This window comes from Bos taurus, chromosome 1 (assembly GCF_002263795.3).
Source record: "Bos taurus isolate L1 Dominette 01449 registration number 42190680 breed Hereford chromosome 1, ARS-UCD2.0, whole genome shotgun sequence".
Taxonomy (NCBI): Eukaryota; Metazoa; Chordata; class Mammalia; order Artiodactyla; family Bovidae; genus Bos; species Bos taurus.
In genome coordinates, this window is record NC_037328.1 from 118,975,020 (window position 1) to 118,999,695 (window position 24,676).

At 40.1% G+C, this 24,676-nt stretch overlaps 1 protein-coding gene across 2 annotated transcripts in view; it reads left to right on the forward strand.

Moving 5' to 3' along the window:
• CP (ceruloplasmin) overlaps positions 1–24,676 on the forward strand; it is a 60,146-nt gene that overhangs the window by 18,483 nt on the left and 16,987 nt on the right. For both annotated transcript variants that reach the window (XM_024984997.2, NM_001256556.1), the window contains 12 exon segments: positions 1,700–1,841; positions 3,684–3,819; positions 5,085–5,299; positions 8,207–8,357; positions 10,704–10,916; positions 13,135–13,342; positions 14,921–15,060; positions 16,223–16,351; positions 19,721–19,827; positions 21,358–21,574; positions 22,232–22,371; positions 23,445–23,607. In XM_024984997.2, coding sequence (XP_024840765.1) covers positions 1,700–1,841; positions 3,684–3,819; positions 5,085–5,299; positions 8,207–8,357; positions 10,704–10,916; positions 13,135–13,342; positions 14,921–15,060; positions 16,223–16,351; positions 19,721–19,827; positions 21,358–21,574; positions 22,232–22,371; positions 23,445–23,607 — 1,961 coding nt within the window.

The following is a 24,676-nucleotide window of genomic DNA, read 5'->3' on the forward strand; positions in this document are numbered from 1 at the left end:
GGAGCTGTGAGAGAAGAAAGGTTCCTGCACCCTGGAAGTCCCCTCACTAGTGGGACAGAGGGGGAGCTTCACCTCAGAGGAGAGCGCAACAACCAGTTTGCAGAAGGAAAAATGGAGAGAGGCCTGCCTGCACAGACAGTCAATACCAAGGCCCTGAGCTCCCCAGCCTGAGATGCCTGATACAGACAGGGGCTGGGTGCTGAAGCTCAGGCTTCAGAGGTCAGACCCAGGGAGAGAACTAGGGTGGGATGTGCCGGAGACAGCCTGAAGGGGCTGGAGTGTGAGTGACTGAGAGTGTAGAGCGCCATTGTTGGGGGCTGTGAGAGGGGAGGGGTGGGACCCCCAGAGGAGCATCTTTCCTTGCATGCTCTCAGGCAATGGGACACATCACAGGATCCCAGGAGTGCTGGCAGGCCACTGCATCTGCACACCCTCCTCAAGGGGATAATGGGGGCATGCCCTGAGCAAAGAGGTGGAAGGCATCCAAACTCAAAGCAGCCCTTGGGCCAAAAAATATTAAACCCACACAAGCTACGCAGGAGCGCTTCCACATGTGTACAGCCTTCCATGACTACGGTAGATGACTGTTTCTCCTAAACTCAGAGTGAGGGAAATGTAAGTACAATGAAGAAGTAGAGGAACCACTTCCAATTAAAAGACCAAGAGAAATCACCTGAAGGAATAAAACAGACCACTTCAGTGTAACAGACACCAAGTTCAAAAACGTGGTCATGCAGCCATGAAAAGGAACGAATTTGAGTCAGTTCTAGTGAGGATGAACGTACAGCCTGTTACACAGAGTGAAGTAAGTCAGACAAATATTGTATATTAACACATACTTATGGAATCTAGAAAAAATGGTACTGATTAACCTATTTGCAGGGCAGGAATAGAGACTCATATATAGAGAACAGACTTCTGGACACAGCAGGGGAAGGAGAGGGTGGGATGAATTGAGAGAGTAGCATCAAAATATGTGCATTGCCATATGTAAAATGGATAGCTAATGGAAAGTTGCTGTATGAGACAAGGAGCTCAGCCTTGTGGTCTGAAACAGCCTAGAGGGGTGGGATGGGGTAGGAAGTGGAAGGGAGATTCACGAGGGAGGGAACACATGTATGCTTATGGCTGATCCATGTTGATGTGTGGCAGAAAGAAACACCACATTGTAAAGCAATTATCCTCTAATCAAAAATAGACAAATTAAAAAAAAAAGAAAGGATATCATGAAAATACTGAAGAAATTAAGAAAGACTATCAACAGAAATGCAGAGTACTGTAATATGGGGAGAATAATACCAATTTTGTTGCATCGTCATGTGAGTTTCAGACAATAAATGAACGTTTCTGAGTGCTAACATGCAATAAACAGTAGTTACTCTATTTTTAGACAGTTCATAATTTATTTAAAAGATTCTATTGTAGGACAAGTTATTATCTGTTAGGGGTCGACATGGGTCCTCTTGAAATTTTTTTCACTTCACTTGAAAAAAAAATTAAATCTCTGTGCCATGAATCTCCACCCGCAGTCTTAACATCTTTCTACAGAATGCCTAGTACTATCTGCTTGTTTGAGTATTTGGCAAATCATGGGTAATAATTCTAAGCCTTGGTCAGAACTTTTCAATTAGTATCCCGTGTGACTACTGGGCTCTGTTCTGCTCTCAGCTCCAGAATTAAACCCTTTCTTTTTTGGCAGTGCTTCAGAGGCATTTTTTGAACAGGGTCCTACAAGAATCGGAGGGTCGTATAAAAAGCTGGTTTATCGTGAGTACACAGATGCCTCCTTCTCTAATCAAAAACAGAGAGGCCCTGAAGAGGAACATCTTGGCATCCTGGGTAAGTCTGCACAGAATACATAAATACTAGCGTACTCTTGGGCTTTCCCGGTGGCTCAGCGGTTAAGAATCTGCCTGCCAATGCAGGAGATGCAGGTTCTATCTCTGGGTTGGGAAGACCCTCTGGTGAAGGAAGTGGCAACCCACTCCAGTATTCTTGCTTGGGGAATCCCATGGACAGGGGAGCCTGGGGGGCTACAGTGCATGGGGCCACAAAGAGTCAGACACAACTTAGCAACTAAATGACAACAATGTACTCTTCCTCTAAACTACAACCAACTTAAGAACAGAAGCTTCAGAACCTGAAGCATGATTTCTACATACAAACTATTCATGGAGGAGCAAACATCAATAAAATGCAGTAGCCAATCACTTTCCCAATGTAAATTTACTCACAGTAAATCTTCAATATGAAAAGCCAGGCTGACTTCAATTGAGTGTCTTTTTTCTTTCTTCAAAGAGGTAAGGGGTGACTTTGTTTTACTAGACAGTGAAGCTATTAGCTTCTGCTTTTAGTTAAAGGTACATTCCCTTAGAAATAAAATCCAGCTGCTACTAATGAGACAGGTGGGTTTGTTTTAGAGCCTCCTTCTCCCCAGGCAGAACCCAGAGATCTTTTCTTGCGAAGGCACATGGGCAGAATAGCAAGCGCGTGGATTCAGTCTGTTCTCACTGTCTGTCCTCACCTATTAGCCATGTGACCTTTGAAATACTCAACTCTCTGTGCCTGCCCCCTTTCTATAAAACGAGAATGATAGTAACAACAGTATCCCTACCTCATAAAGCAGTCATAAGGATTCAATGAGTTAATTCATATAAATACTCAGGAGAACATATAGGAAACTCTCAATAAATATCATTTTATATATTACATAAAATACTTGTGTACTATGTATCTGTTTTTATTCTTTTTTTAGTAATAATATTAATTTTGGTGATGGAAAATACACAACAGTGTTGCTTTTCACAGCCAAGACAAATTTAACTTACCCCCTTTGGGTGGTCAATGTTTATGGCATTCTCTTAGAGGTCCGTCTAGTCAAGGCTATGGTTTTTCCAGTGGTCATGTATGGATGTGAAAGTTAGACTGTGAAGAAAGCTGAGTGTCAAAGAATTGATGCTTTTGAACTGTGGTGTTGGAGAAGACTCTTGAGAGTCCCTTGGACTGCAAGGAGATCCAACCAGTCCATTCTAAAGGAGATCAGTCCTGGGTGTTCTTTGGAAGGACTGATGCTAAAGCTGAAACTCCAGTACTTTGGCCACCTGATGCAAAGAGTTGACTCATTGGAAAAGACCCTGATGCTGTGAGGGATTGGGGGCAGGAGGAGAAGGGGACGACAGAGGATGAGATGGCTGGATGGCATCTCCGACTCTATGGACATGAGTTTGAGTGAACTCCGGGAGTTGGTTGATGGAAGGGAGGCCTGGCATGCTGCGATTTATGGGGTCTCCAAGAGTCGGACATGACTGAGCGACTGAACTGAATTGAACTGAACTTGGCTCTTGGGACCAAATAGCACACGTCTGGTCCACAGTAAACTAGGATGAGGAGATGCAGGTACTGAGTAGTTTTATAGATGTGTGAAGCTTGTGAACTGACTTGGTTAAACATGGTAACACATTTCATTACTTGAAGTTAACTCAAAAAACCCTTCTCATCTCTTTCCAGACTCCCCATGTCAAATTGATAATGGACTTTAAAAAAACCAAGCTTTCCATTTGCCACAATAAGCATGTTGCTTCCAGAGGTTCTTTTTAGAGTACAAGACAGAGGAATCAATTGTCTTATGTATTCTGTAGGTTAGATATCAGGGAGGATAATAATTCTCTCTTTATCCCCAGGTCCCTGTCATTTCTGCAGAGGTGGGAGATACCATCAGAGTCACCTTCCATAACAAAGCAGCACATCCCCTCAGTATTGAGCCCATTGGAGTGAGAGTTGATAAGAAAAATGAGGGCACATACTATTCACCAAGTGGAAGTGAGTACAATGTTTGGTAATCAAGCAATAATGTTTATAACCCACTGTGCTGGTCACCTCAGGAAAACGGCCCTGAAAAAACCAAAGTCAGGAACTTCTGAGCAATCTTCTCATATACCATCCTCAGGCATCATGCCAGGAAGCAAGTCAATCTCCTCTCCTACCATTTGCAGTTGGTTTGTAGAATTCTGTCCTATCTTAATCGGGTGATTATTGACAATACTGAAAGTAACTTACTTGGATTGTATCAATTACACATTTCCAGAGTTCTATTTGGGTAACTGCTAAATTTGAAAAAATATTCTTATAGTTATAAGATTAGATGTACATTTTAGAATGTTTTAAAAATATAAAATTTGTAGCCAAACATTATATCCATAGTTCTATAGCCAACCACTATTATATTTTTGTATAAATCCTTCACTCTTCCATCTGTGCACATAATATTTTGATATCATAGTATTTAAATATGAAAAAGTGAAAGTGTTAGTCACTCAGTCATGTCTGACTCTGTGACCCCATGGACTGTAGCCCTCCCTGACCCAAGCTCCTCTGTCCATGGGGTTTTCAAGGCAAGAATAATGGAGTGGGAAGCCATTCCCTTCTCCAGGGGGTCTTCCTGACCCAGGGATTAAACCCATGTCTCCTGCTTTGCAGGTGGAGTGTCTATAGTCTGAGCCAGCAGGGAAGCCCTAGTATATAAATATACTTATTGCTATAATTTTGTACCCAGGGTTTGGTTTCTTAACATTATAAATATTTTATAGGTATAATTTTAACGATACAAAATATTCCACTATATGGAAGTATTTAGGTATTTTTGTAGGTCAAGGCTAGCCAATGAAGACACTCTTCTGGGTCTTTGATTTCTTATATCCTCACATGTAGGAAGAGGCTAGGGAGTTTTGTGGGATCTCTTTTGTAAGGGCAATAACCCCATTCAGAAAGGCTCTACTCTCATAACCTAATCACCTCTCACCTCAAATACTATCATATTGGACATTAGGATTCCCATATATGAATTTTGGAGAAACATAAACATTCAGACCATAGCAGGCACCAATCTCAGACAGAGGTGTAGAGAAGACTTCCTGGGGGAAATCATACTTATTTGTGACCTGACACCAGTGAACAAGTAGGATTCTAGTCTAATTTATAAAGGAGCACAAAAGTGGGTTGTCCTAGACTAAACCCAGTCTACTCCATGGCTCAAATGACCACATCAGAAAGCAAACTTAACCTCCCCCATGTGACCTTTCTTATAGGTGGGCCTCCTCCTTCAGGCTCCCATGTGGCACCCAAAGGAACATTCACCTATGAGTGGACTGTCCCCAGGGAAGTGGGACCCACCTACAAGGATCCTGTCTGTCTAGCTAAGATGTATTATTCTGCTGTGGATCCCACCAAAGATATATTTACTGGGCTTATCGGGCCAATGAAAATATGCCGGAATGGAACTTTACTTGCAAATGGGAGACTGGTAAGTCCAATGAGGGAAAATGAAAATGATTTTCAAATCCCTTTGAATTATCATTATTATAAGGAAGATTCTGCGGTTTGAGGCAGTGAGGGTTCCACGTGCATGCATGCATGCTCAGTAGCTTTAGTCATGTCTGGCTCTTTGTGACCCCAAGGACTGTAGCTCACCAGGCTCCTCTGTCCATGGGATTCTCCAGGCAAGAATACTGGAGTGGGTTGCCGTACTCTCCAGGGGTTCTTCTCTACCCAGGGATCAAACCTACATCTCCTGCATTGGCAGCAGATTCTTTACCACTGAGCCTCCAGGGAAGCCCAAGGGTTCCACACATAATATTTGTTACAATTTTTTCTTAGGCTTATATCTATCTGTATTGTGTGGAGACTCTCTGACTAACAGGATTGCTTCAAAATGAGTTGGAAACAAGATTTTCCTTGGAATCCAAAGTCTTTTATGATACAATTCAACACACACATTTTAAAAAATCACCTAAGTGTCTGGCTACAATGCAGGAGACCTGGGTTCGATCCCTGGGTTGGGAAGATCCCCTGGAGAAGGAAATGGCAATCCACTCCAGGACTGTTGCCTGGAAAATCCCATGGGCAGAGGAGCCTGGTAGGCTACAGTCCATGGTGTCGCAAAGAGTCGGACATGACTGAGCGACTTCACTAAGACTAATGATAATAAGTCAGTTAAGATTCACTGAGGAAAATATTGCTTTAAATATTTTTTATATTTGTCTGAAGGAGACTGGCATATTACTATTTAGTTATACTGCTAATTAACCTTCAATTATTTGTATAACATGTAAGAAATAACACTGCTCACACATCCATAAATATTTTTTAGAAATGGGAAAATGACCCTCTGATCTAGAAATAGAAATACTTAATCTAACCATTGTTTTTATCTCTAAAATAAATATTGCAATATAAATCTTTAAAAGAGAAAGATTCCTTTGAAAATGCATTCAATACAATTACCACACCTTAAAGCATCAAAAAACATACATTTTTATTTGGTTTTGCTTAAAATAAAACATTTCAGACTCTCAGTTTATGTTTAATTATATTCCATACATTATGACTTATAGTATTCTCATAGACATTACTTATTAAATTCTTAGAAATTCATTTTTGTTTCTTCTTTGATCTAAGAGTTACTTGAACCAAATATGATCTTTTACTTTTTAAACTCTTTGTCCTTTATGAGTAATTTTCAGTTTTATTGCCTTATAATTAGGAAATATGACTTGTAAACTTTTCTCTGTTTTCAGAGAAGTTTATTCTCTGAAGAAACTACAGAGAAGTTTTCTCTGTAGGTCAGCATGTAAGAGATTATAGCAGCTCCCTTCTGGAATCCTGACACATCTGAAAATGTCACTTTGTTGTTCTTTGCTTGGTGTCAAGTTTTTCTATCATAATCTTTTCCCCTCAAAACAGTACTTGCTACTCCATCTTACCCTGACATTTATTGTTCTAGAGAAGCCTGATGTTCATAACTTTTAAAATGGATTATTCTAGAAATTTGTCTATCTCTGAAATCCAAAAATTTTAGCAGGATATTTTTAGGTATAGGTCTATATTACTAATTTTGTCTTGCTTTCAGTGAAGTTTTTGGATCTGAGTAGTCTTTCCCTTTTATAGTGGTGAACATTTCCACTATTATTTATTACTATTAGGTAATAACTTCTCTCAAATAATTACTATGTGCATATTTTTCATCTTTAAATCTTTTCTTCTGACTTACGGGAGCTTTCTTAAGACCATCTGCATCACTATTAATAATTCAGTTTTTTTACAGGGTCTAATCTTAGATTTTTAAAGTTTGATAATCATGTTTTTTTCATCTGCAAAAATGATCTCAGGGAAAAGATATGCCATTAATCCCTCAAGTTTTCTCTTCTTTAAGAAAGTACTTGTTCTTGGGGACTCATATGCTTTGATTCCCCAGTCCAATTGCCTTCTGATCAACTACTGAATTATTACAGATAGCATTTCCACTTCCTTACTTTTCACCAGGGACAGGGAGGGGAGGGGAGAATGTCTAGAATGTGTGAATTGTTGCTCCAAATCACTTGCAGGCTACTTCTTCTCTTAAGATGTATCTGCTTCCACCTGCTCTGTCTTACAGGAATTTTTCAAGCTTTCATGACTATGGATAACACGTTCTCTAATTTATAGCACAAGTACATATCACCCCTCCCCTTTTTAACAATTTTGAGAGGCAAGTTCAAGTGGAATGAAGAGTGTCAGAACTTTTAGGTGCAGAAAGAGGCTTAGATTATTGTGTTGAACTAAAAATCCACTACGCAGGTATCAGTCAGCAATGTGGATGGACCTCAATAGAGACTGTCATACAGAGTGATGCAAGTCAGAAAGAGAAAAACAAATATCATATATTAAGCATATATGTGTAACCTAGAAAAATGGTACAGATGAACTATTTGAAAAGGAGAAAGAAAGACACAGATGTACCGACATCAAAGAGGGGAAGGGAGATGGGATGAACTGGGAGACAGGGATTGACATATATATGTTACTATGTATAAAATAGATAACCAATGAGAACTTATTATATAGCACAGGAAACTCTATTCAATGCTCTGTGGGGACTTAAACGGGAAGGAACTCACAAAAAGGGGGTGATATATGTATCTGTATGGCTTGTTTACTTTGCTGTTCAGCAGAAACTAACACAACATTGTAAAGCAACTATACTCCAATACAAATAAAAAAACTCTGGTGGTCAACAGGAGTATTTTGTGAGTTCCATTTACAAAGTGGAATGGAAACTTGAGTTCTTGTCCTTCTTTTAGCAGGTTTATCCATAAATAGTATTGTGTATATGGAAGTGTTTCTGCTTTACTCATTCTGTCTTCACCTCATTGTTCTTTATTTTGATTTTCAGAAAGACGTAGACAAGGAGTTCTATTTGTTTCCTACAGTGTTTGATGAGAATGAGAGTTTACTCCTGGATGATAATATTAAAATGTTTACAACAGCACCTGATCAGGTGGACAAGGAAAATGAAGATTTTCAGGAATCTAATAAGATGCACTGTAAGTACTGCATCATCCACCAATATCAGGCTATTTCAGCACTGCACATGTAATGCTTTTAATTAAGCTGATACTAATAGCTTTGCCCACTGATTGCTTTAATAAATGATTAAATACCATAGTGCTCTAAGGGTAATACTGTTAATTATTTTATATATCAGTCAACTGAATCTTAGTTTCACTTAACTCAGAATAATAAAACATATAATATATGCCAATTAGATCAGTTCAGTTGCTCAGTCATGTCCAACTCTTTGCAACCCCATGGACTGCAGCATGTGAGGCCTCCCTGTCCATCACCAACTCCCAGAGTTTACCCAAACTCATGTCCATTGAGTCGGTGATGCCATCCAATCATCTCATCCTCTGTTGTCCCCTTCTCCTCCTGCGTTCAATCTTTCCCAGCCTCAGGGTCTTTTCAAATGAGTCAGCTCTTCGCATCAGGTGGACAAAGTATTGAAGTTTCAGCTTCAGCATCAGTCCTTCCAATGAACACCCAGGACTGATCTCCTTTAGGATGGACTGGTTGGATCTCCTTGCAGTCCAAGGGACTCTCAAGAGTCTTCTCCAACACCACAGTTCAAAAGCATCAATTCTTTGGCGCTCAGCTTTGTTTACAGTTCAACTCTCACATCCATACCTGACTACTGGAAAAACCACAGCTTTGACTAGATGGACCTTTGTTGGCAAAGTAATGTCTCTGCTTTTTAAAGTGCTGTCTAGGTTGGTAATAACTTTTCTTCCAATAAGATTCATAGTCCTTAAAATGTAGTCCCTAGGTCAGATGTTTCAGCATCACCCAGGACTTATTAGAAATCCAGATTCTTGGACTCCAATCCCAACCTACTGAATCAGAAACTTTAGGTGCAGGGCTTGAAACTTGTGTTTAACAAATCCTCTCTGTTATTCTGATGTATGCTTAAATTTGAGAGTTACTAGATTAGATACTTTTCTTATCTGTGGCTTAATAAAGACAGGCTTCTTTTTGGTTTCTACTCTTAAATGATTCTCATCTTTGACTACCCATAAGAATCCCCTGAGAGTTAAAAAAAAAAAAACCCAAAAACTATTAAAACTGTTTTTTAAATGCTCAGCACAATCTACAGATATTTTTATTTCACTGAAACAGCATCAGATTTACTTTTTAGCTCCCAGTATAATTCTAAAATGCAGTTAGAGTTTAGAGATAGTGAACTAATTGTTCAAAATATCCACACTACTAATGCACAACATGTGAAAATCATTGTAACTAGAAGGAAAAAAAAAGTAAATTTGTATTACAAACTGAACTCCTCCTCTTTGAACTCCTTTTTATGGTAAGTCATGTCCGACTCTTTGGGACCCCATGGACTGTAGCCAGTCAGGCTCCTCTGTCCCTGGGATTTCCCAGGCAAGAATACTGGTGTGGGTTGCCATTTCCTCCTCCAGGAGATCTTCCTAACTCAGGGATCGAATCTGTGTCCCCTACATCTGCACTGGGAGGTGGATTCTTTGCCACTGTGCCACCTGGGAAGCCCCATACAAACTGATGTTGTTTTCCAAATTGGATTGATAATAGTCACACTACCCATAACAATCTTTATTTTGCATTTTGGAGGAGTCAAGAATATTATCTATTAAAAAGAGCAATGAGAGGAAACTTCCTGCACATACTCTTCCCTGTTATTCAAGATGAATCAGAGAATTTTCCATCTAGGGCAACAAACACATTCGCAGTCTACAGTGCCTAGGAAGAACTGTTATTATTCATCCATTTGGGTGCTCACAAATATGGCCCTTGGGAGAACTGAAAAATGACTCACTGAGAACAGTGAGATTCCCAGGGCCCAGAACTTTAAGAACCCAGCATTCACGAGACTTCCCTGGTAGTCCAGTGGTTAAGAATCCTCCTTGCAACGCAGAGGACATGGGTTCTACGCCTGATCGCAAAACTAAGATCCCACATGCTGCAGAGCAACTAAACTCTCGCGCTACAACTGCTGAGCCCATGCACCTCAGCTACACAGCCCATGTGCCACAACTAGAGAGTCTGTGGGCTGCATCGAAAGATCCTGCGTGACACAATGAACAGTCCGTAAGTAAGACCCTACACAGCCAAATAAATATTTAAAAAAAGAAGAAGAACCATGCATTCAGCTCTATGTCTTCCACCCAGGGCTTGCCTGGAAGTGTTGAGTTCAGCAGGAAGTTCTAGAGACATTGTTGACATGTAAAGGGGTGGGCAGGCCCAAATGGGTCTTTTAAAAATTAAATAAACCCAGTTGGCTCTGGAAAGTCCGAGAGGTTGTCATGAAGTAGGACATATGGTTAAACCAGTTTCAAAATATCATTTTCCAACTTTTATAGCCATGAATGGATTCATGTATGGGAATCAGCCTGGTCTCAGTATGTGCCAAGGAGATTCGGTCATGTGGTACTTATTCAGTGCTGGAAATGAGGTCGATATACATGGGATATACTTCTCAGGAAACACTTTCCTGTCAAGAGGAGAAAGGAGAGACACAGCAAACCTCTTCCCTCAAACAAGTTTGAGTCTCTTCATGAAGCCAGATACTGCAGGTGAATTCCGTTAATGTCAAGGCAAATTTCTGTTGGGTCTACTTGTGTGGTTTTGGTTCAAAATGCTGTGTTGGATGTTAGCTCATCCCTTCCCCAAGCCTCCTAACTACCCTTTCTTTACTTGATTACTGTCAACTAAGTATTTGCCAGGTAGGTCCATTTTCTGTTTTTGTGGTGGGGAGAGAAGGGAGTGACAAAAGAGGACTGAGGTTTCTCCCACTGGTGCTCAGTCACTCAGTCATATCTGACTCTGTGACCCCATGAGCTGGAGCCCATCAGGCTCCTCTGTCCATGGGAGTCTCCAGGCAAGAATTCGGGAGTGGATAGACATTCACTTCTCCGGGGATCTTCCCCACCCAGGGGTTGAACGGGTGTATCTTATGTCTAACCTGCACTGGCAGGCGGGTTCTTTACCACTAGCAACACCTGGGAAGCCCATTTCCACCCAGTCAAACCCTCAAGATGGTCTCCTTTTCAATTATGTGCCTTTAAAGATAGCTGGCAAATCAGACTAGAAAGGAAATGTGTCCCATAAAGGCGCTGCATCTAAACTCTGTGTCATGTCTCTGTATCCTACGTGTGTGTGTGTGCTCAGTCGTGTCCAGCTCTTTGCAACCCCATGGACCGTAGCATGTAAGGCTCCTCTGTCCATGGGATTTCACAGGCAAGAATATTGGAGTGGGTCGCCATTTCCTTCTTCAGGGAATCTTCCCAGCCCAGGATCAAACCTGCCTCTTGTGCATTGGAGAGGAAAGGCCACCACTGCACCACCGGGGAAGCCATCCTAGATGTAGTGTTGGCTTATTGCTGCTGCTGCTACTGCTGCTGAGTCGCTTCAGTCGTGTCCGACTCTGTGCGACCCCATAGACGGCAGCCCACCAGGCTCCCCTGTCCCTGGGATTCTCCAGGCAAGAACACGGGAGTGGGTTGCCATTTCCTTCTCTAATGCATGAAAGTGAAAAGTGAAAGTGAAGTTGCTCTAGGGAGGGCCAAAAGGAAAACACAGGGGTGAAGGGTCAGATTCATAAGAAATGTTATTCTTTCAAATAAGAAGTTGGAGACTATGGAGTCAGAGAGAAGCTGGGAGTGTTTTGTTTTTATGGGGTTAGGTGGGATAACTAAGAAACTGAAAGGATAAGCCTCAAGAAGGAAAAGTATAGAAAAGAAATTAGGTATGCTCCTTTCCATACAATCTGGCATATGTAGTCTATGTCCTGAAATGTGACTAATTCCTAATTCTTGTTGATGGGGCAATGGGTCTTAAACGTAGAGGGCAGGTTGAGCAAGTCTTGGTGAGGCCATTCATTCAAGACAACTGGATTTGAAAGACCAGATGTTCTATTCCTTCATCCCTCTTTTGGCCAAATATCAAAATATGCAAGGAAATTGGGATGTGAAGTTGGATTTCTGCTTTCTTGACTCATGGGTTTGTGTTATGTCCCTTCCCATTTCTATCTTAAAATGACAAAATCTCCTCAAACTTGTGCTGCAAGATGATAAAGCTTATAACACATTTTCTATTTTAAATATTTCTGGAAAATTTCTTCTCGGAATTATTGAAAAATGTTACTCGAAGCACTGATATCCTGGAGTCAGTCATTAGGCCCTCGCCCTCAGCCTACTGAGAGCAGGTTTAGGTGTGTTTGTGAAAAGATGGGGTATTGTTAGTAGCAAACAGGTTGCAGAAAGCCCATTAATCTTAGTAGAAGACTCTTCTACTAAGAACGTTGTATGATTAGGCTTGTTGGCTTATTAGTCATCTACAATTGAATATCCTATATTAGAACTATAGATATGCAAACTCAGAGATACGGATAGAAGTGTCTCTGAATGAATAAAATAAAAAACTAAAACAAAAGAGAATTTTACCCAAACATGAAAATATGCTAACTTGCCTCAGGCTTTATTTGGTTCATCAAATGCCACTAAAATGCAAGACAGGTCCTATGTCACCTTTTCCTTTATTAGACAAATGTAAATACAACATTTAACAAAAGAGATAAAGGTGTCTGCTTTCATGGAGCTGAAATTCTAATGCAGGGAGACAGACAATAAGCAAGTATATTAACATACACACACACATACACACACATATATATATAAGTGGTTATAAGTGCTAAAAAGAAAAATAGGGCACGGGAAGGAGCTGATGACAGATGAGGGAAAGTGGTCAAAAATACTCACAGGAGGTGACATGCCTTTTTATTTACCATTCCAGGGACTTTTGATGTGGAATGCCTCACAACTGATCACTACACAGGTGGCATGAAACAAAAGTACACTGTGAGCCAGTGCAGCCAGAGGTCTGAAGATTTATACCTCTACCTGGGAGAAAGGACCTACTACATCGCAGCGGTGGAGGTGGAATGGGATTATTCCCCAAGTAGGAAATGGGAAAAGGAGCTGCATCATTTACAGGAACAAAAGTAATTCTCTAGACTCTGACTCCCAATTATTTTTTAGCTTTTTCTTTCAGAGAAGTAAGAATTATGCTAAGTTAAGAAGCAATGAACAATTGCATTACACAATAACAACAAAACAGCAACAAAATGCTTTCTAGGGGCCCTTCCTCATTCATTTCTGCTTCTCTCAACTATCTCTCAGAAAAATTTCCATTGATCTCCTTTGATTCTTTGTAGTCATTCATCTTACTCTCTTTTCTGTTAGACTGTCTTCTCATACCTGCATACTCCTGTCATTGTTTTCAAACTTAAACCAAAATTAATGCCTACATTCAGAGCTAAAATAATTTTCTTTACTAACCATTTGTTGCTTATGTTTCTTCCAAAGATTTTATTATGAGTCTAGTAATCAGTTACTTCATATTTTTCAAACTATTATGTATGGAAGCATATTTTAAATTCTTGAGGGCACTAGAGCAGATATGGTCTCTGCCCTACAAGAACTTACAGGAAAATATGGTTCAAAACTACCAATAACATGTACACTATGAAAATATAAAAGTGAGTTCAGTGAATAAGTGTAAATAAAGGGTGGTTATTGGAGCTTCAGAAACAATACATTTAGAGACACATCACCTGACACTTCTACGTATAGCTCTTCTATACTTTGCCAAGTACTCTCCCCTTTACCATCTCTCATCAGGCACTAACCCTTGGGGGATATGATTTAAGAGATTGGGGTGGAACGTGTTCAGAGCTGAGGTGTACAACATGACTGGTAACTTGCAGCTAAATGATGCCTAGCTGGTTAGTTTGATTGCCATGAGAAGTATGATTTCTTGGGGGATGTTTGTTGTTTGTTTTTATTTGGCTGCCCTGGGTCTTAGTTGCGGCATGCAAGATCTTTCAGTTGTGGCATATGGGATCTAGTTCCCTGGACAGGGATTGAACCTGGGCTCCCTACTTTGGAAGCATGGAGTCTTAGCCACTGGACCACCAGGGAAGTCCTATGAGTATGATTTGTGATGGAAGGGAGTAGATAGCTATTTCAGTGATTAAGGTATAACTGTCAAAATATACAGTCATTAGGAGTCAGTGAAAGCTTCAGATCAAGGGAATGGCTGGATAAAAGGGCCACTCAGTTCCTATAGTCTAAAAATACTACAGTAACCAGAGAACACTTCACTGATGAAATCTGGACTCATAACATTTCAGAGCCATAAAGTAACCTTAGAGACAACCTCACTGAATACCTCATTTTAGAGGTGAAGAAATGGAGGCTCCAACAGGCAATGAGTAGCTGGAGGTCATTTTAGCCGGTGACAGTCAGGGCCAGGACTCCTAGGGCTCCACTGCTAGCTAGGTGTAAAGACTAGCTACACTTTCTACCACACCTCTTTTTGTGGGGCTATTTTGTTTTTTATTTTACTATTGTTTTTTATTGGAGACACTTGTTTATTGCTAGTCTTCTTCTTTCTTGTTCAAATGGGACAGTGATATTAAAAACTAGCATAATGAAAACTATTTTTATTCAAAATTTAAAGCTCAACTTTCACTTTTCTTAAGCCAAATACTAACCTTAATTGTGTGTGTGTGTTTTAGTCTTTCAAATGCATTTTTAGATAAGGAAGAATTTTACATAGGCTCCAAGTACAAGAAAGTTGTGTATCGGCAATTCACTGACAGCACATTTCAAGTTCCTGTGCAGAGAAAAGGTGAAGAAGAACACCTGGGGATTCTAGGTACTGTCCTAGCTCCAGTTTATCAGGTGTGGGTTGGTGATATGGTGCTCTGTGTGGTGAGTCAGTCCCTGTCTATGGGCTTAATGTTCTTAGTTCATATATTAATGTCATTCATAAAATGAATTTTTTATTTACTCATTTATAAAAATAAAAAACAGAAGCTACTTAATACAATGAGAAGCCTATACTTAATAAAAATATTGCATAAGAAAATATACAAAAAAAAGAAAATATTACTTATTTCTGTCAGAAACAATGGCATTATATCCCATTTACTAATAGAATTATATATATTTGGTGTTTATCAAATTGATGCCTGTAGTTTTGATGAAATTGCTAGAGATCCCTTTCTACCGAGATTCTTAACCAAATTCTCCATTTTTCTAGTCCACCAAAAATAAATCATAGCTATTTACTTTTAAAATTAAGAAGTAAATGATTAACCTCAAGAAGAAATATACATATAAACAAGCAAATAAGGAAAAGGAAAAAAGTGTTATGATGCACACAGCCAGGGGAAAGTTGCCTTCAATTTTTCAGGAATCACTTTAGGACCGAAAGTCTAAGAACTTCTCCAACACTGGTCTTGGGAATATTCTTGAAAACTGTCAAGTGCAGGGGAAGCTAGTCCGAAACCCACTAACAGAATTCCCTGGACTTTCTTATCCTCAGTCCCAGGAGTAAGACACCCAAGGAGAGTGGCATTGTTGTTGGGTCACAGAAATTTTTTGTCAGGAGAGAAGCTAAAATTGGCTAGAAGGCAGGAATGGGATGGCTACCCCACCCATCCTTTCAAAGGCAGCACTGTCCTTAATTCACAGGAAGGGCTAGAAGTTCTGATGATGAGAAATGACTCCCGGCCAGGGTAGGGTCACAGCTGATGGCTATGATTAGGCCACTATCCTGCAGGAAATTTCAGGCTAAAACCTCCCCTAGGACCCTTGATTAGAGATACACCCATAGTCTCTATCTTTAGAGACAGCCATAACTAGTGTTTTTATCCTGAATCGTCAGGGACCAGGTATCAATCCAAGAGTACAACTGCATGAAGCCGGAGGGGAAAAACAAAAACAACATCCTTAATGACTTAAAAAAAGTTACCTGAGTTAGAGCTTCCAATCTGATGGGTATATAAGCCAGTCTTCCTTTTCACTTTTCCCAGGTCCACAACTTCATGCGAATGTTGGAGACAAAGTTAATATTATCTTTAAAAACATGGCCACAAGGCCCTATTCAATACATGCCCATGGGGTGAAAACAGAAAGTTCTACAGTGACTCCCACTGCACCAGGTATTCATGGTAGGGGGAGGGATATGTTTTAGTAGACTTTACAGCTTTCCACAAAAAACTGCTATCCAGATGAGTGCGTCTTGAGGGAGTGAAGGAGGTGGTAAGAGGGCACAAAGGCAGTTGCATCTGTGTGAATGTATACACATACCAAAAGTTTAAAAATCCACAGAATTGTAAGGAAAAGAATCTGATGGTTCTGAACACATACTCAAGGTTGCATCAGCAGAGATGATCTCTGCAGGCTCAGCTAGAATACATCCTGGACAGCACCTACCACGTGGCTGACTGTTTCCATGCCTCTATCCAAAGACAGGGTCCTAAGGGCAGAGGCTGCCATTTGGAACTTTAAATCTTAGTCCAATATCTGGCTTACTAAATGTCTCTTTAATTCAGAGTTAAAAACTGCAATCGATTAAATATATAAATATGCATTTTCTTTAATAAGAACTATAACTTTCTTCTATTCATTCGAAAGTTGGCTTCAAGGAAAGGGCCATTTCTCAGTAACTTAGCAGTTCTCAAATTTATCAAGTGAGAAAAAATACTCTCTAGAGTTGGTCTTGTCAATACAAGGAAACAGAAATAAAAAGCTCTGCCCACATGATCCTCATATTCTTCCAAGATAAACAGCAAATAAATATAGATATAATATCAAGTCGTAGAAAGTGCTATGAAAAAGATTAAGATGGATGAGAGACAGTAAATAACAAGGGTGCTATTTTAGGTGAGGGGGGGCAGGGGGGTTGGTCAAGAGGTCTTTGAGGAGGGGCCACTGGTAAAGACACATAAACGATGAGAAGTAATGAGTCACAGGGAGTTGGAGACAGAGAGCATTCTAGGTCCTGAGATGGAAGTAGACTTGGTGTGTCTGAGGAACAGCATGGAGGCCAGAGGCCAGGGCAGAGTAAACAGGGGCAGAATGTGAGGAGATGGGATCCAGGCAGGGCAGGGAGCCAGGTGCAGGAGGAGGGAGGAGGACCTCAGAGGCCGTGGTTACAATGTTGTATTTCATTCTGAAATCCCATGTGAGGGTTTAGGTTGAAGAGTGATGATCTGATGAATAGTTTTTAAAGGACTGGTCTGGCTAGTATGTGAATAAGTGACCATAGGGGATAAGGGTAGAAATCAAGGGTTGGTTAGGGGACCATCCCGGAGAAGGCAATGGCACCCCACTCCAGTACTCTTGCCTGGAAAATCCCATGGACGGAGGAGCCTGGTAGGCTGCAGTCCACGGGGTCACTGAAGGTTGGACACGACTGAGCGATTTCACTTTCATGCATTGGAGAAGGAAATGGCAACCCACTCCAGTGTTCTCACCTGGAGAATCCCAGGGACGGGGGAGCCTGGTGGGCTGCCGTCTATGGGGTCGCAGAGTCAGACACGACTGAAGTGACTTAGCAGTAGGAGCAGGGGACCATCCCAATAATTTGGGTAAAAAATTAGTTATTAGTTGGACCCAAGTAGAAGCAGTTGAAGTGGTTAGTTGTATTCTGGGTCTATCAGGTTGGCCAAAAATTTCATTCAGGTTTTTCTGTAATATCTTACAGAATGCCTGGCTAACCCAATATTTTAAAGGTGGTGTTAAAAGGACCTGCTGAAAGAGTGGTCATTAGGGAATGTTAGGAAAGGTGGAGTCCAGGAAAGCCCAAGGTTTGAGCATTGACCATTTATGGCAGAGCAGGTTGGGGCAGGGAAGGAAGAAGAGAATAAAATGCTATTTTCTGGCTTATGAGAATAGGAGTTTAATGAAAAGACAATATGTTCAGGTAATAAATCTATGCTTTATATTCTCAGTGAAATGTTCTGCTTACAAAAGGGTGAGGACACAGGAGCAGGTAAAATGGAGGACTTGACTAAAAAGGAAAAAAAGTCTGCCATATCCTCTAACATTATCCCTACGTCCTGCTTGATTCCCTAGTAAAGGTTTGTCAGATTCCAGTTAACTAAACTCTGACAGCAGGAATATATAATGGTGAGATCTGGATAAATAGAGTGGACAGTAAGTGGCCATGGCTGCAAGTCAGGGTCTTGTGAGCAGTTGTGCAGGAAGCCCTGCAGTGACTGGCAGCAAAGATCAGGTTGGAGAGGGGACCAGAGCAAATGGAAGATGGTAAAGATGTTGGTAAGATAGGAGGGTGGAGCAACTGGCTGTCTTCAAAGTGTGAAGGTCCAGGGTGTGGTCATGTCCTGTGTGTGGCACAGTTGGAACGGAACAGTGTATGGTATGACAGAAGGGGGCAGACAAGAGAGGTCACCGACAGGTCAGTGACCCATGAGATCAAGAGGTCTGATGACTCCTTGCCAGAAACTGAAATCACTGACGATAATGGTGATAAAAGAGAAAAGGCAGGTGGTGGTGAAACTGAAGGAGTTACACAAGGGCAGTCCAGAAACACAGACACAGAGAAGACGGTAGGGAAGAGGTTAGCACTCTTATTTGAGAGCTGAAAAGAGAAAAGTGTATTAGAAAAACACAGTAACGTGGAAGCTTACATTACCATATGTAAAATAGATAGCCAACGGGAATTTGCTGTTTGGCTCAGGAAACTCAAACAGGGGCTCTACGTCAACCTAGAGGGGTGGGATGGGCAGGGAGATGGGAAAGAGTTTCAAAAGGGAGGGGATATATGTATACCTATGGCTGATTCATGTTGAGGTTTGACAGAAAGCAGCAAAATTCTGTAAAGCAATTATCCTTCAATAAGAAAATAAATAAATTTAAAAAACAGACTCCAGATGAAGGAAAGTTCTGTTGCAAAGTTTTTACAAATTTTGATATTCTCATCTCTTACTTTGTGATGTGGCTTCTGTGTCAAGGTAGTTAATTCACAACCAACAAAGATGATATTAAAGTGTGTCTTATAGGTGTTTTTAAAACTAAATTCTTTATTTTTCAAATTCAAACAATTTATTTAGAAAAATTATTTTTTAATTGTTAGTTTCATTATCCTTTAGGTCAGAGGTGTAACAATTTTCTTTTTAATATTCTTCTCATCATTGGAGACATTGAAACTTCTGCCTATTTTCTGAGAAGCCATAAATAGTAACAGAGAGTCACAGATCTTGGCATTGGGATGCCTGTGATCTAAGTTGTACTTTTTGCTATTTATTACCTCTATATCTTAGAGCAAATATCTTGTGTGCTCCTGACTTTCATCATCTTTGAGATAATGAAGGTTATTATGTTTCCTTCTAGTAAAACTAAATTCTTGTAAACAACTTTGAATACTTCTACTTTTTTAAATGAATTACTTTGTGACATTCCCAGTTTCTGGGTCACTGTTTTTCAAGGCTTTGATAACAACTTGAAATACATGTATCAAGCACATATCAAATGTAACCAGATACGTTAACACTTGATTAATTTAGGTGAAACTCGCACTTACATATGGAAAATCCCAGAAAGATCTGGAGCTGGAAGGGATGATTCTCCTTGTATTCCATGGGTTTACTATTCAACTGTGGATCGGGTTAAGGTAAACTTTAAATCATTTGTGTTTTGTGCAGACTCCCAAAATAGACACACAATTGAAGGAAGATGAGGTTAGGGTTTTCCTGTGGTCCAATTCTATGTTAAAAATCACAGGAAAGTAAGCTGCTCTGCAATTCATTTCAGCTTTTCTTTTTTATGGTTTAAGGTTATACATTTACAGTTATAAATGTATCAACCTTATAACTGCTGATTAAGGATATCACAGAATTAAATATTAATACAGTATCTTATTTCCCTTTTGATATGTAAATATATTAAACTCAAAGAACTGAGGTATATGATTTCAGAGTTTTATTATTACATGGTAATAAAAGTGCTGATGTCAACATTCAATCAGCATAGCTAAAGCTGCTGTTTGATTAAATATTTTGAAGCCAAAAAGCCCTCAACAACTAAAAATCAGAACATGTACCAAGACTCTTTTGCTGAATTAAGCCTCTAGTCCAAATCTCTCTTCTGAGTTCCAGACCTGTCTATATACCTGCCTATTGAACACCTTTACCAGCATGTTCCACGGGCACAGAAACTCGGCAACTCTACAACAGAACCTGAGGTCTTCATCCAGCTCTTTCTTCTTGTATTCCCAGTTGTGATAAATAGCACAAGAAACAAACCTAGTCATTTGTTCAAGCTAGAACCCTGGATATAGAATATCTAACTCTTACCCTTGGCTCACCTAAGCAATTTGCTCACCAACACAGAGCTCTGTCCATTCCTTCTTATCTGCACAGATCAGGTGCTATTAATTTTCCTCAACTACTGCAGTGGCCTCCTGGTCTCCAGTCTTTTCCCCATCCAAGCCTTCCTTCACTCTACCACTAGGATCACTGGTTTAAAATGTAAATATACTGCCACTCCATGTTCAATTTTTCAATGGCTACTTATGACCCACAAGACAAAATCTAAAATGCCTAACATAGTACAGCTCAAAGGCCATTTAAGATCAAATCTGCATTACTGAAGCCCAGTCAAACCAAACTTCTTGTAGTTTGAGTCCATTACAATCTTCCCCATGTTCATTATCATTTTATGTACCTCCACTGCAGAAAGTGGGCCATTTCTTCTATTCATCTGTTTTCCCTACTAGATTGAGTTCCTGAAGGCAGGGGATTTGTTTCCTGTCTGGCTTTTAATGACTGGCATAGTGCCTAGGTTATGGAATAGGCAAACGAGCACTGTTCATTTGGGGTTGTATTCAACTGCTGCTCATTACTTGAGCCAATATTTGGCCTTTGCAACACATTTCTGTTACTTGCACCATCAACCACACAACCTACCCATGACTCACCCTTGTTCCAATTTACTCCAAGTGGAAAGTTACTGACTTGACTGAACCACACTGGGCAAAGTCTATTAGTTATATCAGTCTCTGACTTAAGTAGTAGATTTACTACTTCAAGTAGTACTTACTTTAAGTTCTACTTAAAATCCTGAGGTCACGGGGGATAAGGTCCCAGTTCTCTGAAATCCCAACCTGTATCTCAAAGACAACTAAGTTTTTGCTTGGTTTCAGGATCTCTTTAGTGGATTAATTGGCCCACTGATTGTTTGTCGGAAGCACTATTTGAAAGTATTCAATCCCATAAAGAAACTGGAATTTTCCCTTCTGTTTCTTGTTTTTGATGAGAATGAATCTTGGTACTTAGATGACAATATCAAAACATACTCTGATCACCCTGAGAAAGTAGACAAAGCCAATGAGGAATTCATGGAAAGCAATAAAATGCATGGTATGGTACATTATTCTAAAACTTACTTTTTCGCTTTTCTTCTTTCAAATAAAATTACTTGGGAAACTATTCATTTGTTTTATTTTATAATAAACCATTTCTGCCACACTTGCATGTGAAAGAATTCTATTCAAAGCAAAAAGGGGGCTATATTAAAAATCATCAATCAACTTCTCTCACAACTCCAAAGTCTCACTCCTTCTTAAACTCAAACCTAAGAAGACTTTTGGTGCTAAGTGACTAGAAAAGCAGTGTGGTGTTATTGATCTTAAAGTACCCATTTCCCTTATCTGTAGTGAAATAAGTTCTATTACATAAAAAAAGATCCCATATATTAACCAAATGGGGTTTCCCAAGTGGCACTAGTGGTAAACAATCCACCTGCCAATGTAGAAGACGTAAGAGACTTGGGTTTGATCCCTGGGTCATGAAGATCCCCTGGAGGAGGGCATGGCAACCCACTTCAGTATTCCCGCCTGGAGAATCCTATGGACAGAGGAGCCTGGCAGGCTATGGTCCATAGGGTTGCAAAGAGTTGGACATGACTGAAGCAACTTAGCACAGCACAGCACATTAACCTCAAAAACCTCTTTTCTGTGAAATAGTTGTTGGTTTAAAATATCCTGGAAGGCAATAAAAACGTGTATTTTTCCCCAGCTATTAATGGAAGAATGTTTGGGAACCTGCAAGGCCTCACGATGCATGTGGGAGATGAAGTCAACTGGTATCTGATGGGAATGGGCAATGAAGTAGACTTGCACTCGGTACATTTCCATGGCCACAGCTTCCAATACCAGGTAAGGGCCAACCACAGTCGTTATTCCTGCTCTATTTGAAAATGCTTTAATGCAAATGAAGGCTATATTGCCTCAGACTTAAGAAAAGTTTAAGGTTTCAACAGACAAATTATTTTCAAAGAGTGTGGCACACAGCTATTTCAATTGGCATTCCCAACCTTTGTTACACCTTGGGCTTTCCCTTGGATTTAGTTTTTACTGGCTTTTCTTAGAGTTCTGCTCACATATCTATGGAAGGTATTGGAATAGAATCATTAGCAGAGCGGGTAGGAATGTTCACGTAATGAAGGATTAGAGAGTAGAAACAACAGACTTTATTATAACCTTTGCCTGTTCTAAGTTCTGGATTGTAAATAGCCTGAAATGAACAAGATCAGCAGTTTGGTGTCCAACAATTGATTGGTTCCCAGGTCTCAATCCCACTTTGACTTCTCACCTAGCACTGGTTTCAGCAGGAATATACAATCCTTTTGGAAATGCTTTTGTCTTACCTTTGAGTTAATGTAGAAAATTCAGAAGCTACCACAAAGCACAGTACAGAACCATTTTATTACCACTTTTTGTTTTATTCCTTAGCAGACTTTCAGTTCCATCCCTGTAGAAATCCCAAGTACTCTGTCAAGACTCTACCTGAACTGCTCCCAGTCTTGGCTTCTCCACTGGCCTCCTTTCCTACTCCCCTCACTACCCACCAGTCTTAAAGTTTCACAGACAGTCAGCTCATCTAGGATAGGTTTAGCAAGAGTGATATTAAGACTGAAATGAGGTCATGGCTAAATTCCCTTGTGTAACTCCAGTGCTCTGATAAAAAGACAGAACAGTGAGGTGTTACTGACTGCTGAATTCACTTTTATCACATCTTTCCTTCACATCCATTTATTGGTCCATTGTGCCAAGGGTTTAGCAAAGATCACACATCTTTGTATTACGCACAGAAATACGCTGGGGCTCTTTCTTTTTTTAATGGATTTAGTCATTTTTCTAATATCCCTGAATTGGCCAATGAAAGATTATTTGAATGAACTCTCGTATAATAAAGATTATATACAATATTGGTCATTTTTCTAATTAAGCACAGGGGCGTTTATACTTCTGATGTATTTGACCTCTTCCCTGGGACATACCAAACCGTAGAAATGACTCCAAAAACACCTGGAATCTGGTTACTCCACTGCCATGTGACCGACCACATTCATGCCGGAATGGAAACTACTTACACCGTTCTACCAAACGAAGGTGAGTATTCACTTAGTGATTCTAGAAGGCATATGTCATGAATATAATTAAGATGCACAATTTCGTCTGTATACTTGCTCCCAAATGAAACATTTGTGAATTTGCTACCCTGATTTCTTCTTTCTCTACCTCCAAGCAGGATTCTTTTTTTTTTTTTTTTTACTGTTAAATGCTGTGGGACACTGCTTATCTTCTGATAGCTGGTACTGATACAGCACCAATAGTTTCTTGAGTAATACAAATTGACACCAATTTGATGCAGTGTAATCCACAGTCCTAAAACTGACATGTGTAAGAGAGTAGTTGTGATTTAACAAAAGGCACATTTAAAATTTAATGTCTTTTTAAATAGAAAACATTCACTTTTTTTTCTAGGTAGTAACTGGTACAGGAAAAAGCCCCCCACCAACCTCATATAACAAATATAATTTCAAATAGTCAATCAGGCAGAACAGAGTCTTTCTGTGCTTCTGTGGGAAGGGGAGGCATTACTGATTATTGTTTGACAATGACTGTCTTAGTCCATTCAGGCTAAGTTTTGTTGTAACAAAAACCAGTTAACAAAACTCAGTCCACCAGTTAACAAAACTCAGTCCATTTTGTTGTAACAAAATACCAGACTGGGTAGCTTATACACTGTTGTGTCTGGTAGCTTATACATTGTTGTTCAGTCGCCCAGTTGTGTCCGACTCTGCAATCCCATGGACTGCAGCATGCCAAACCTCCCTGTCCCTCAGCATCTCCCAGAGTTTGCCCAAGTTTGCCCAAGTTCATGTTACAAAAATTTATTTTCACCGTTCTGGAGTCTGTTAACCCGAGATCAGGGTGTCAACACAGCTGTGTGAGGGTCCTTTTCTGGGTTAAAGATTCACTATATCTTCAAATGGCAGAAGGGACAAGCTAGCTCTCTAAGGGCATCTTTTATAAGGGCACTATTCCCATTCACCAGGGCTCCAACCTCATGACCTAACCACTTCCCAAAGACTTTATCATCTTGGGCATTAGGCTTTCAACATATGAATGGGTGGGGGGAGGATACACAAATATTAGACCATAGCAATGATCCAGG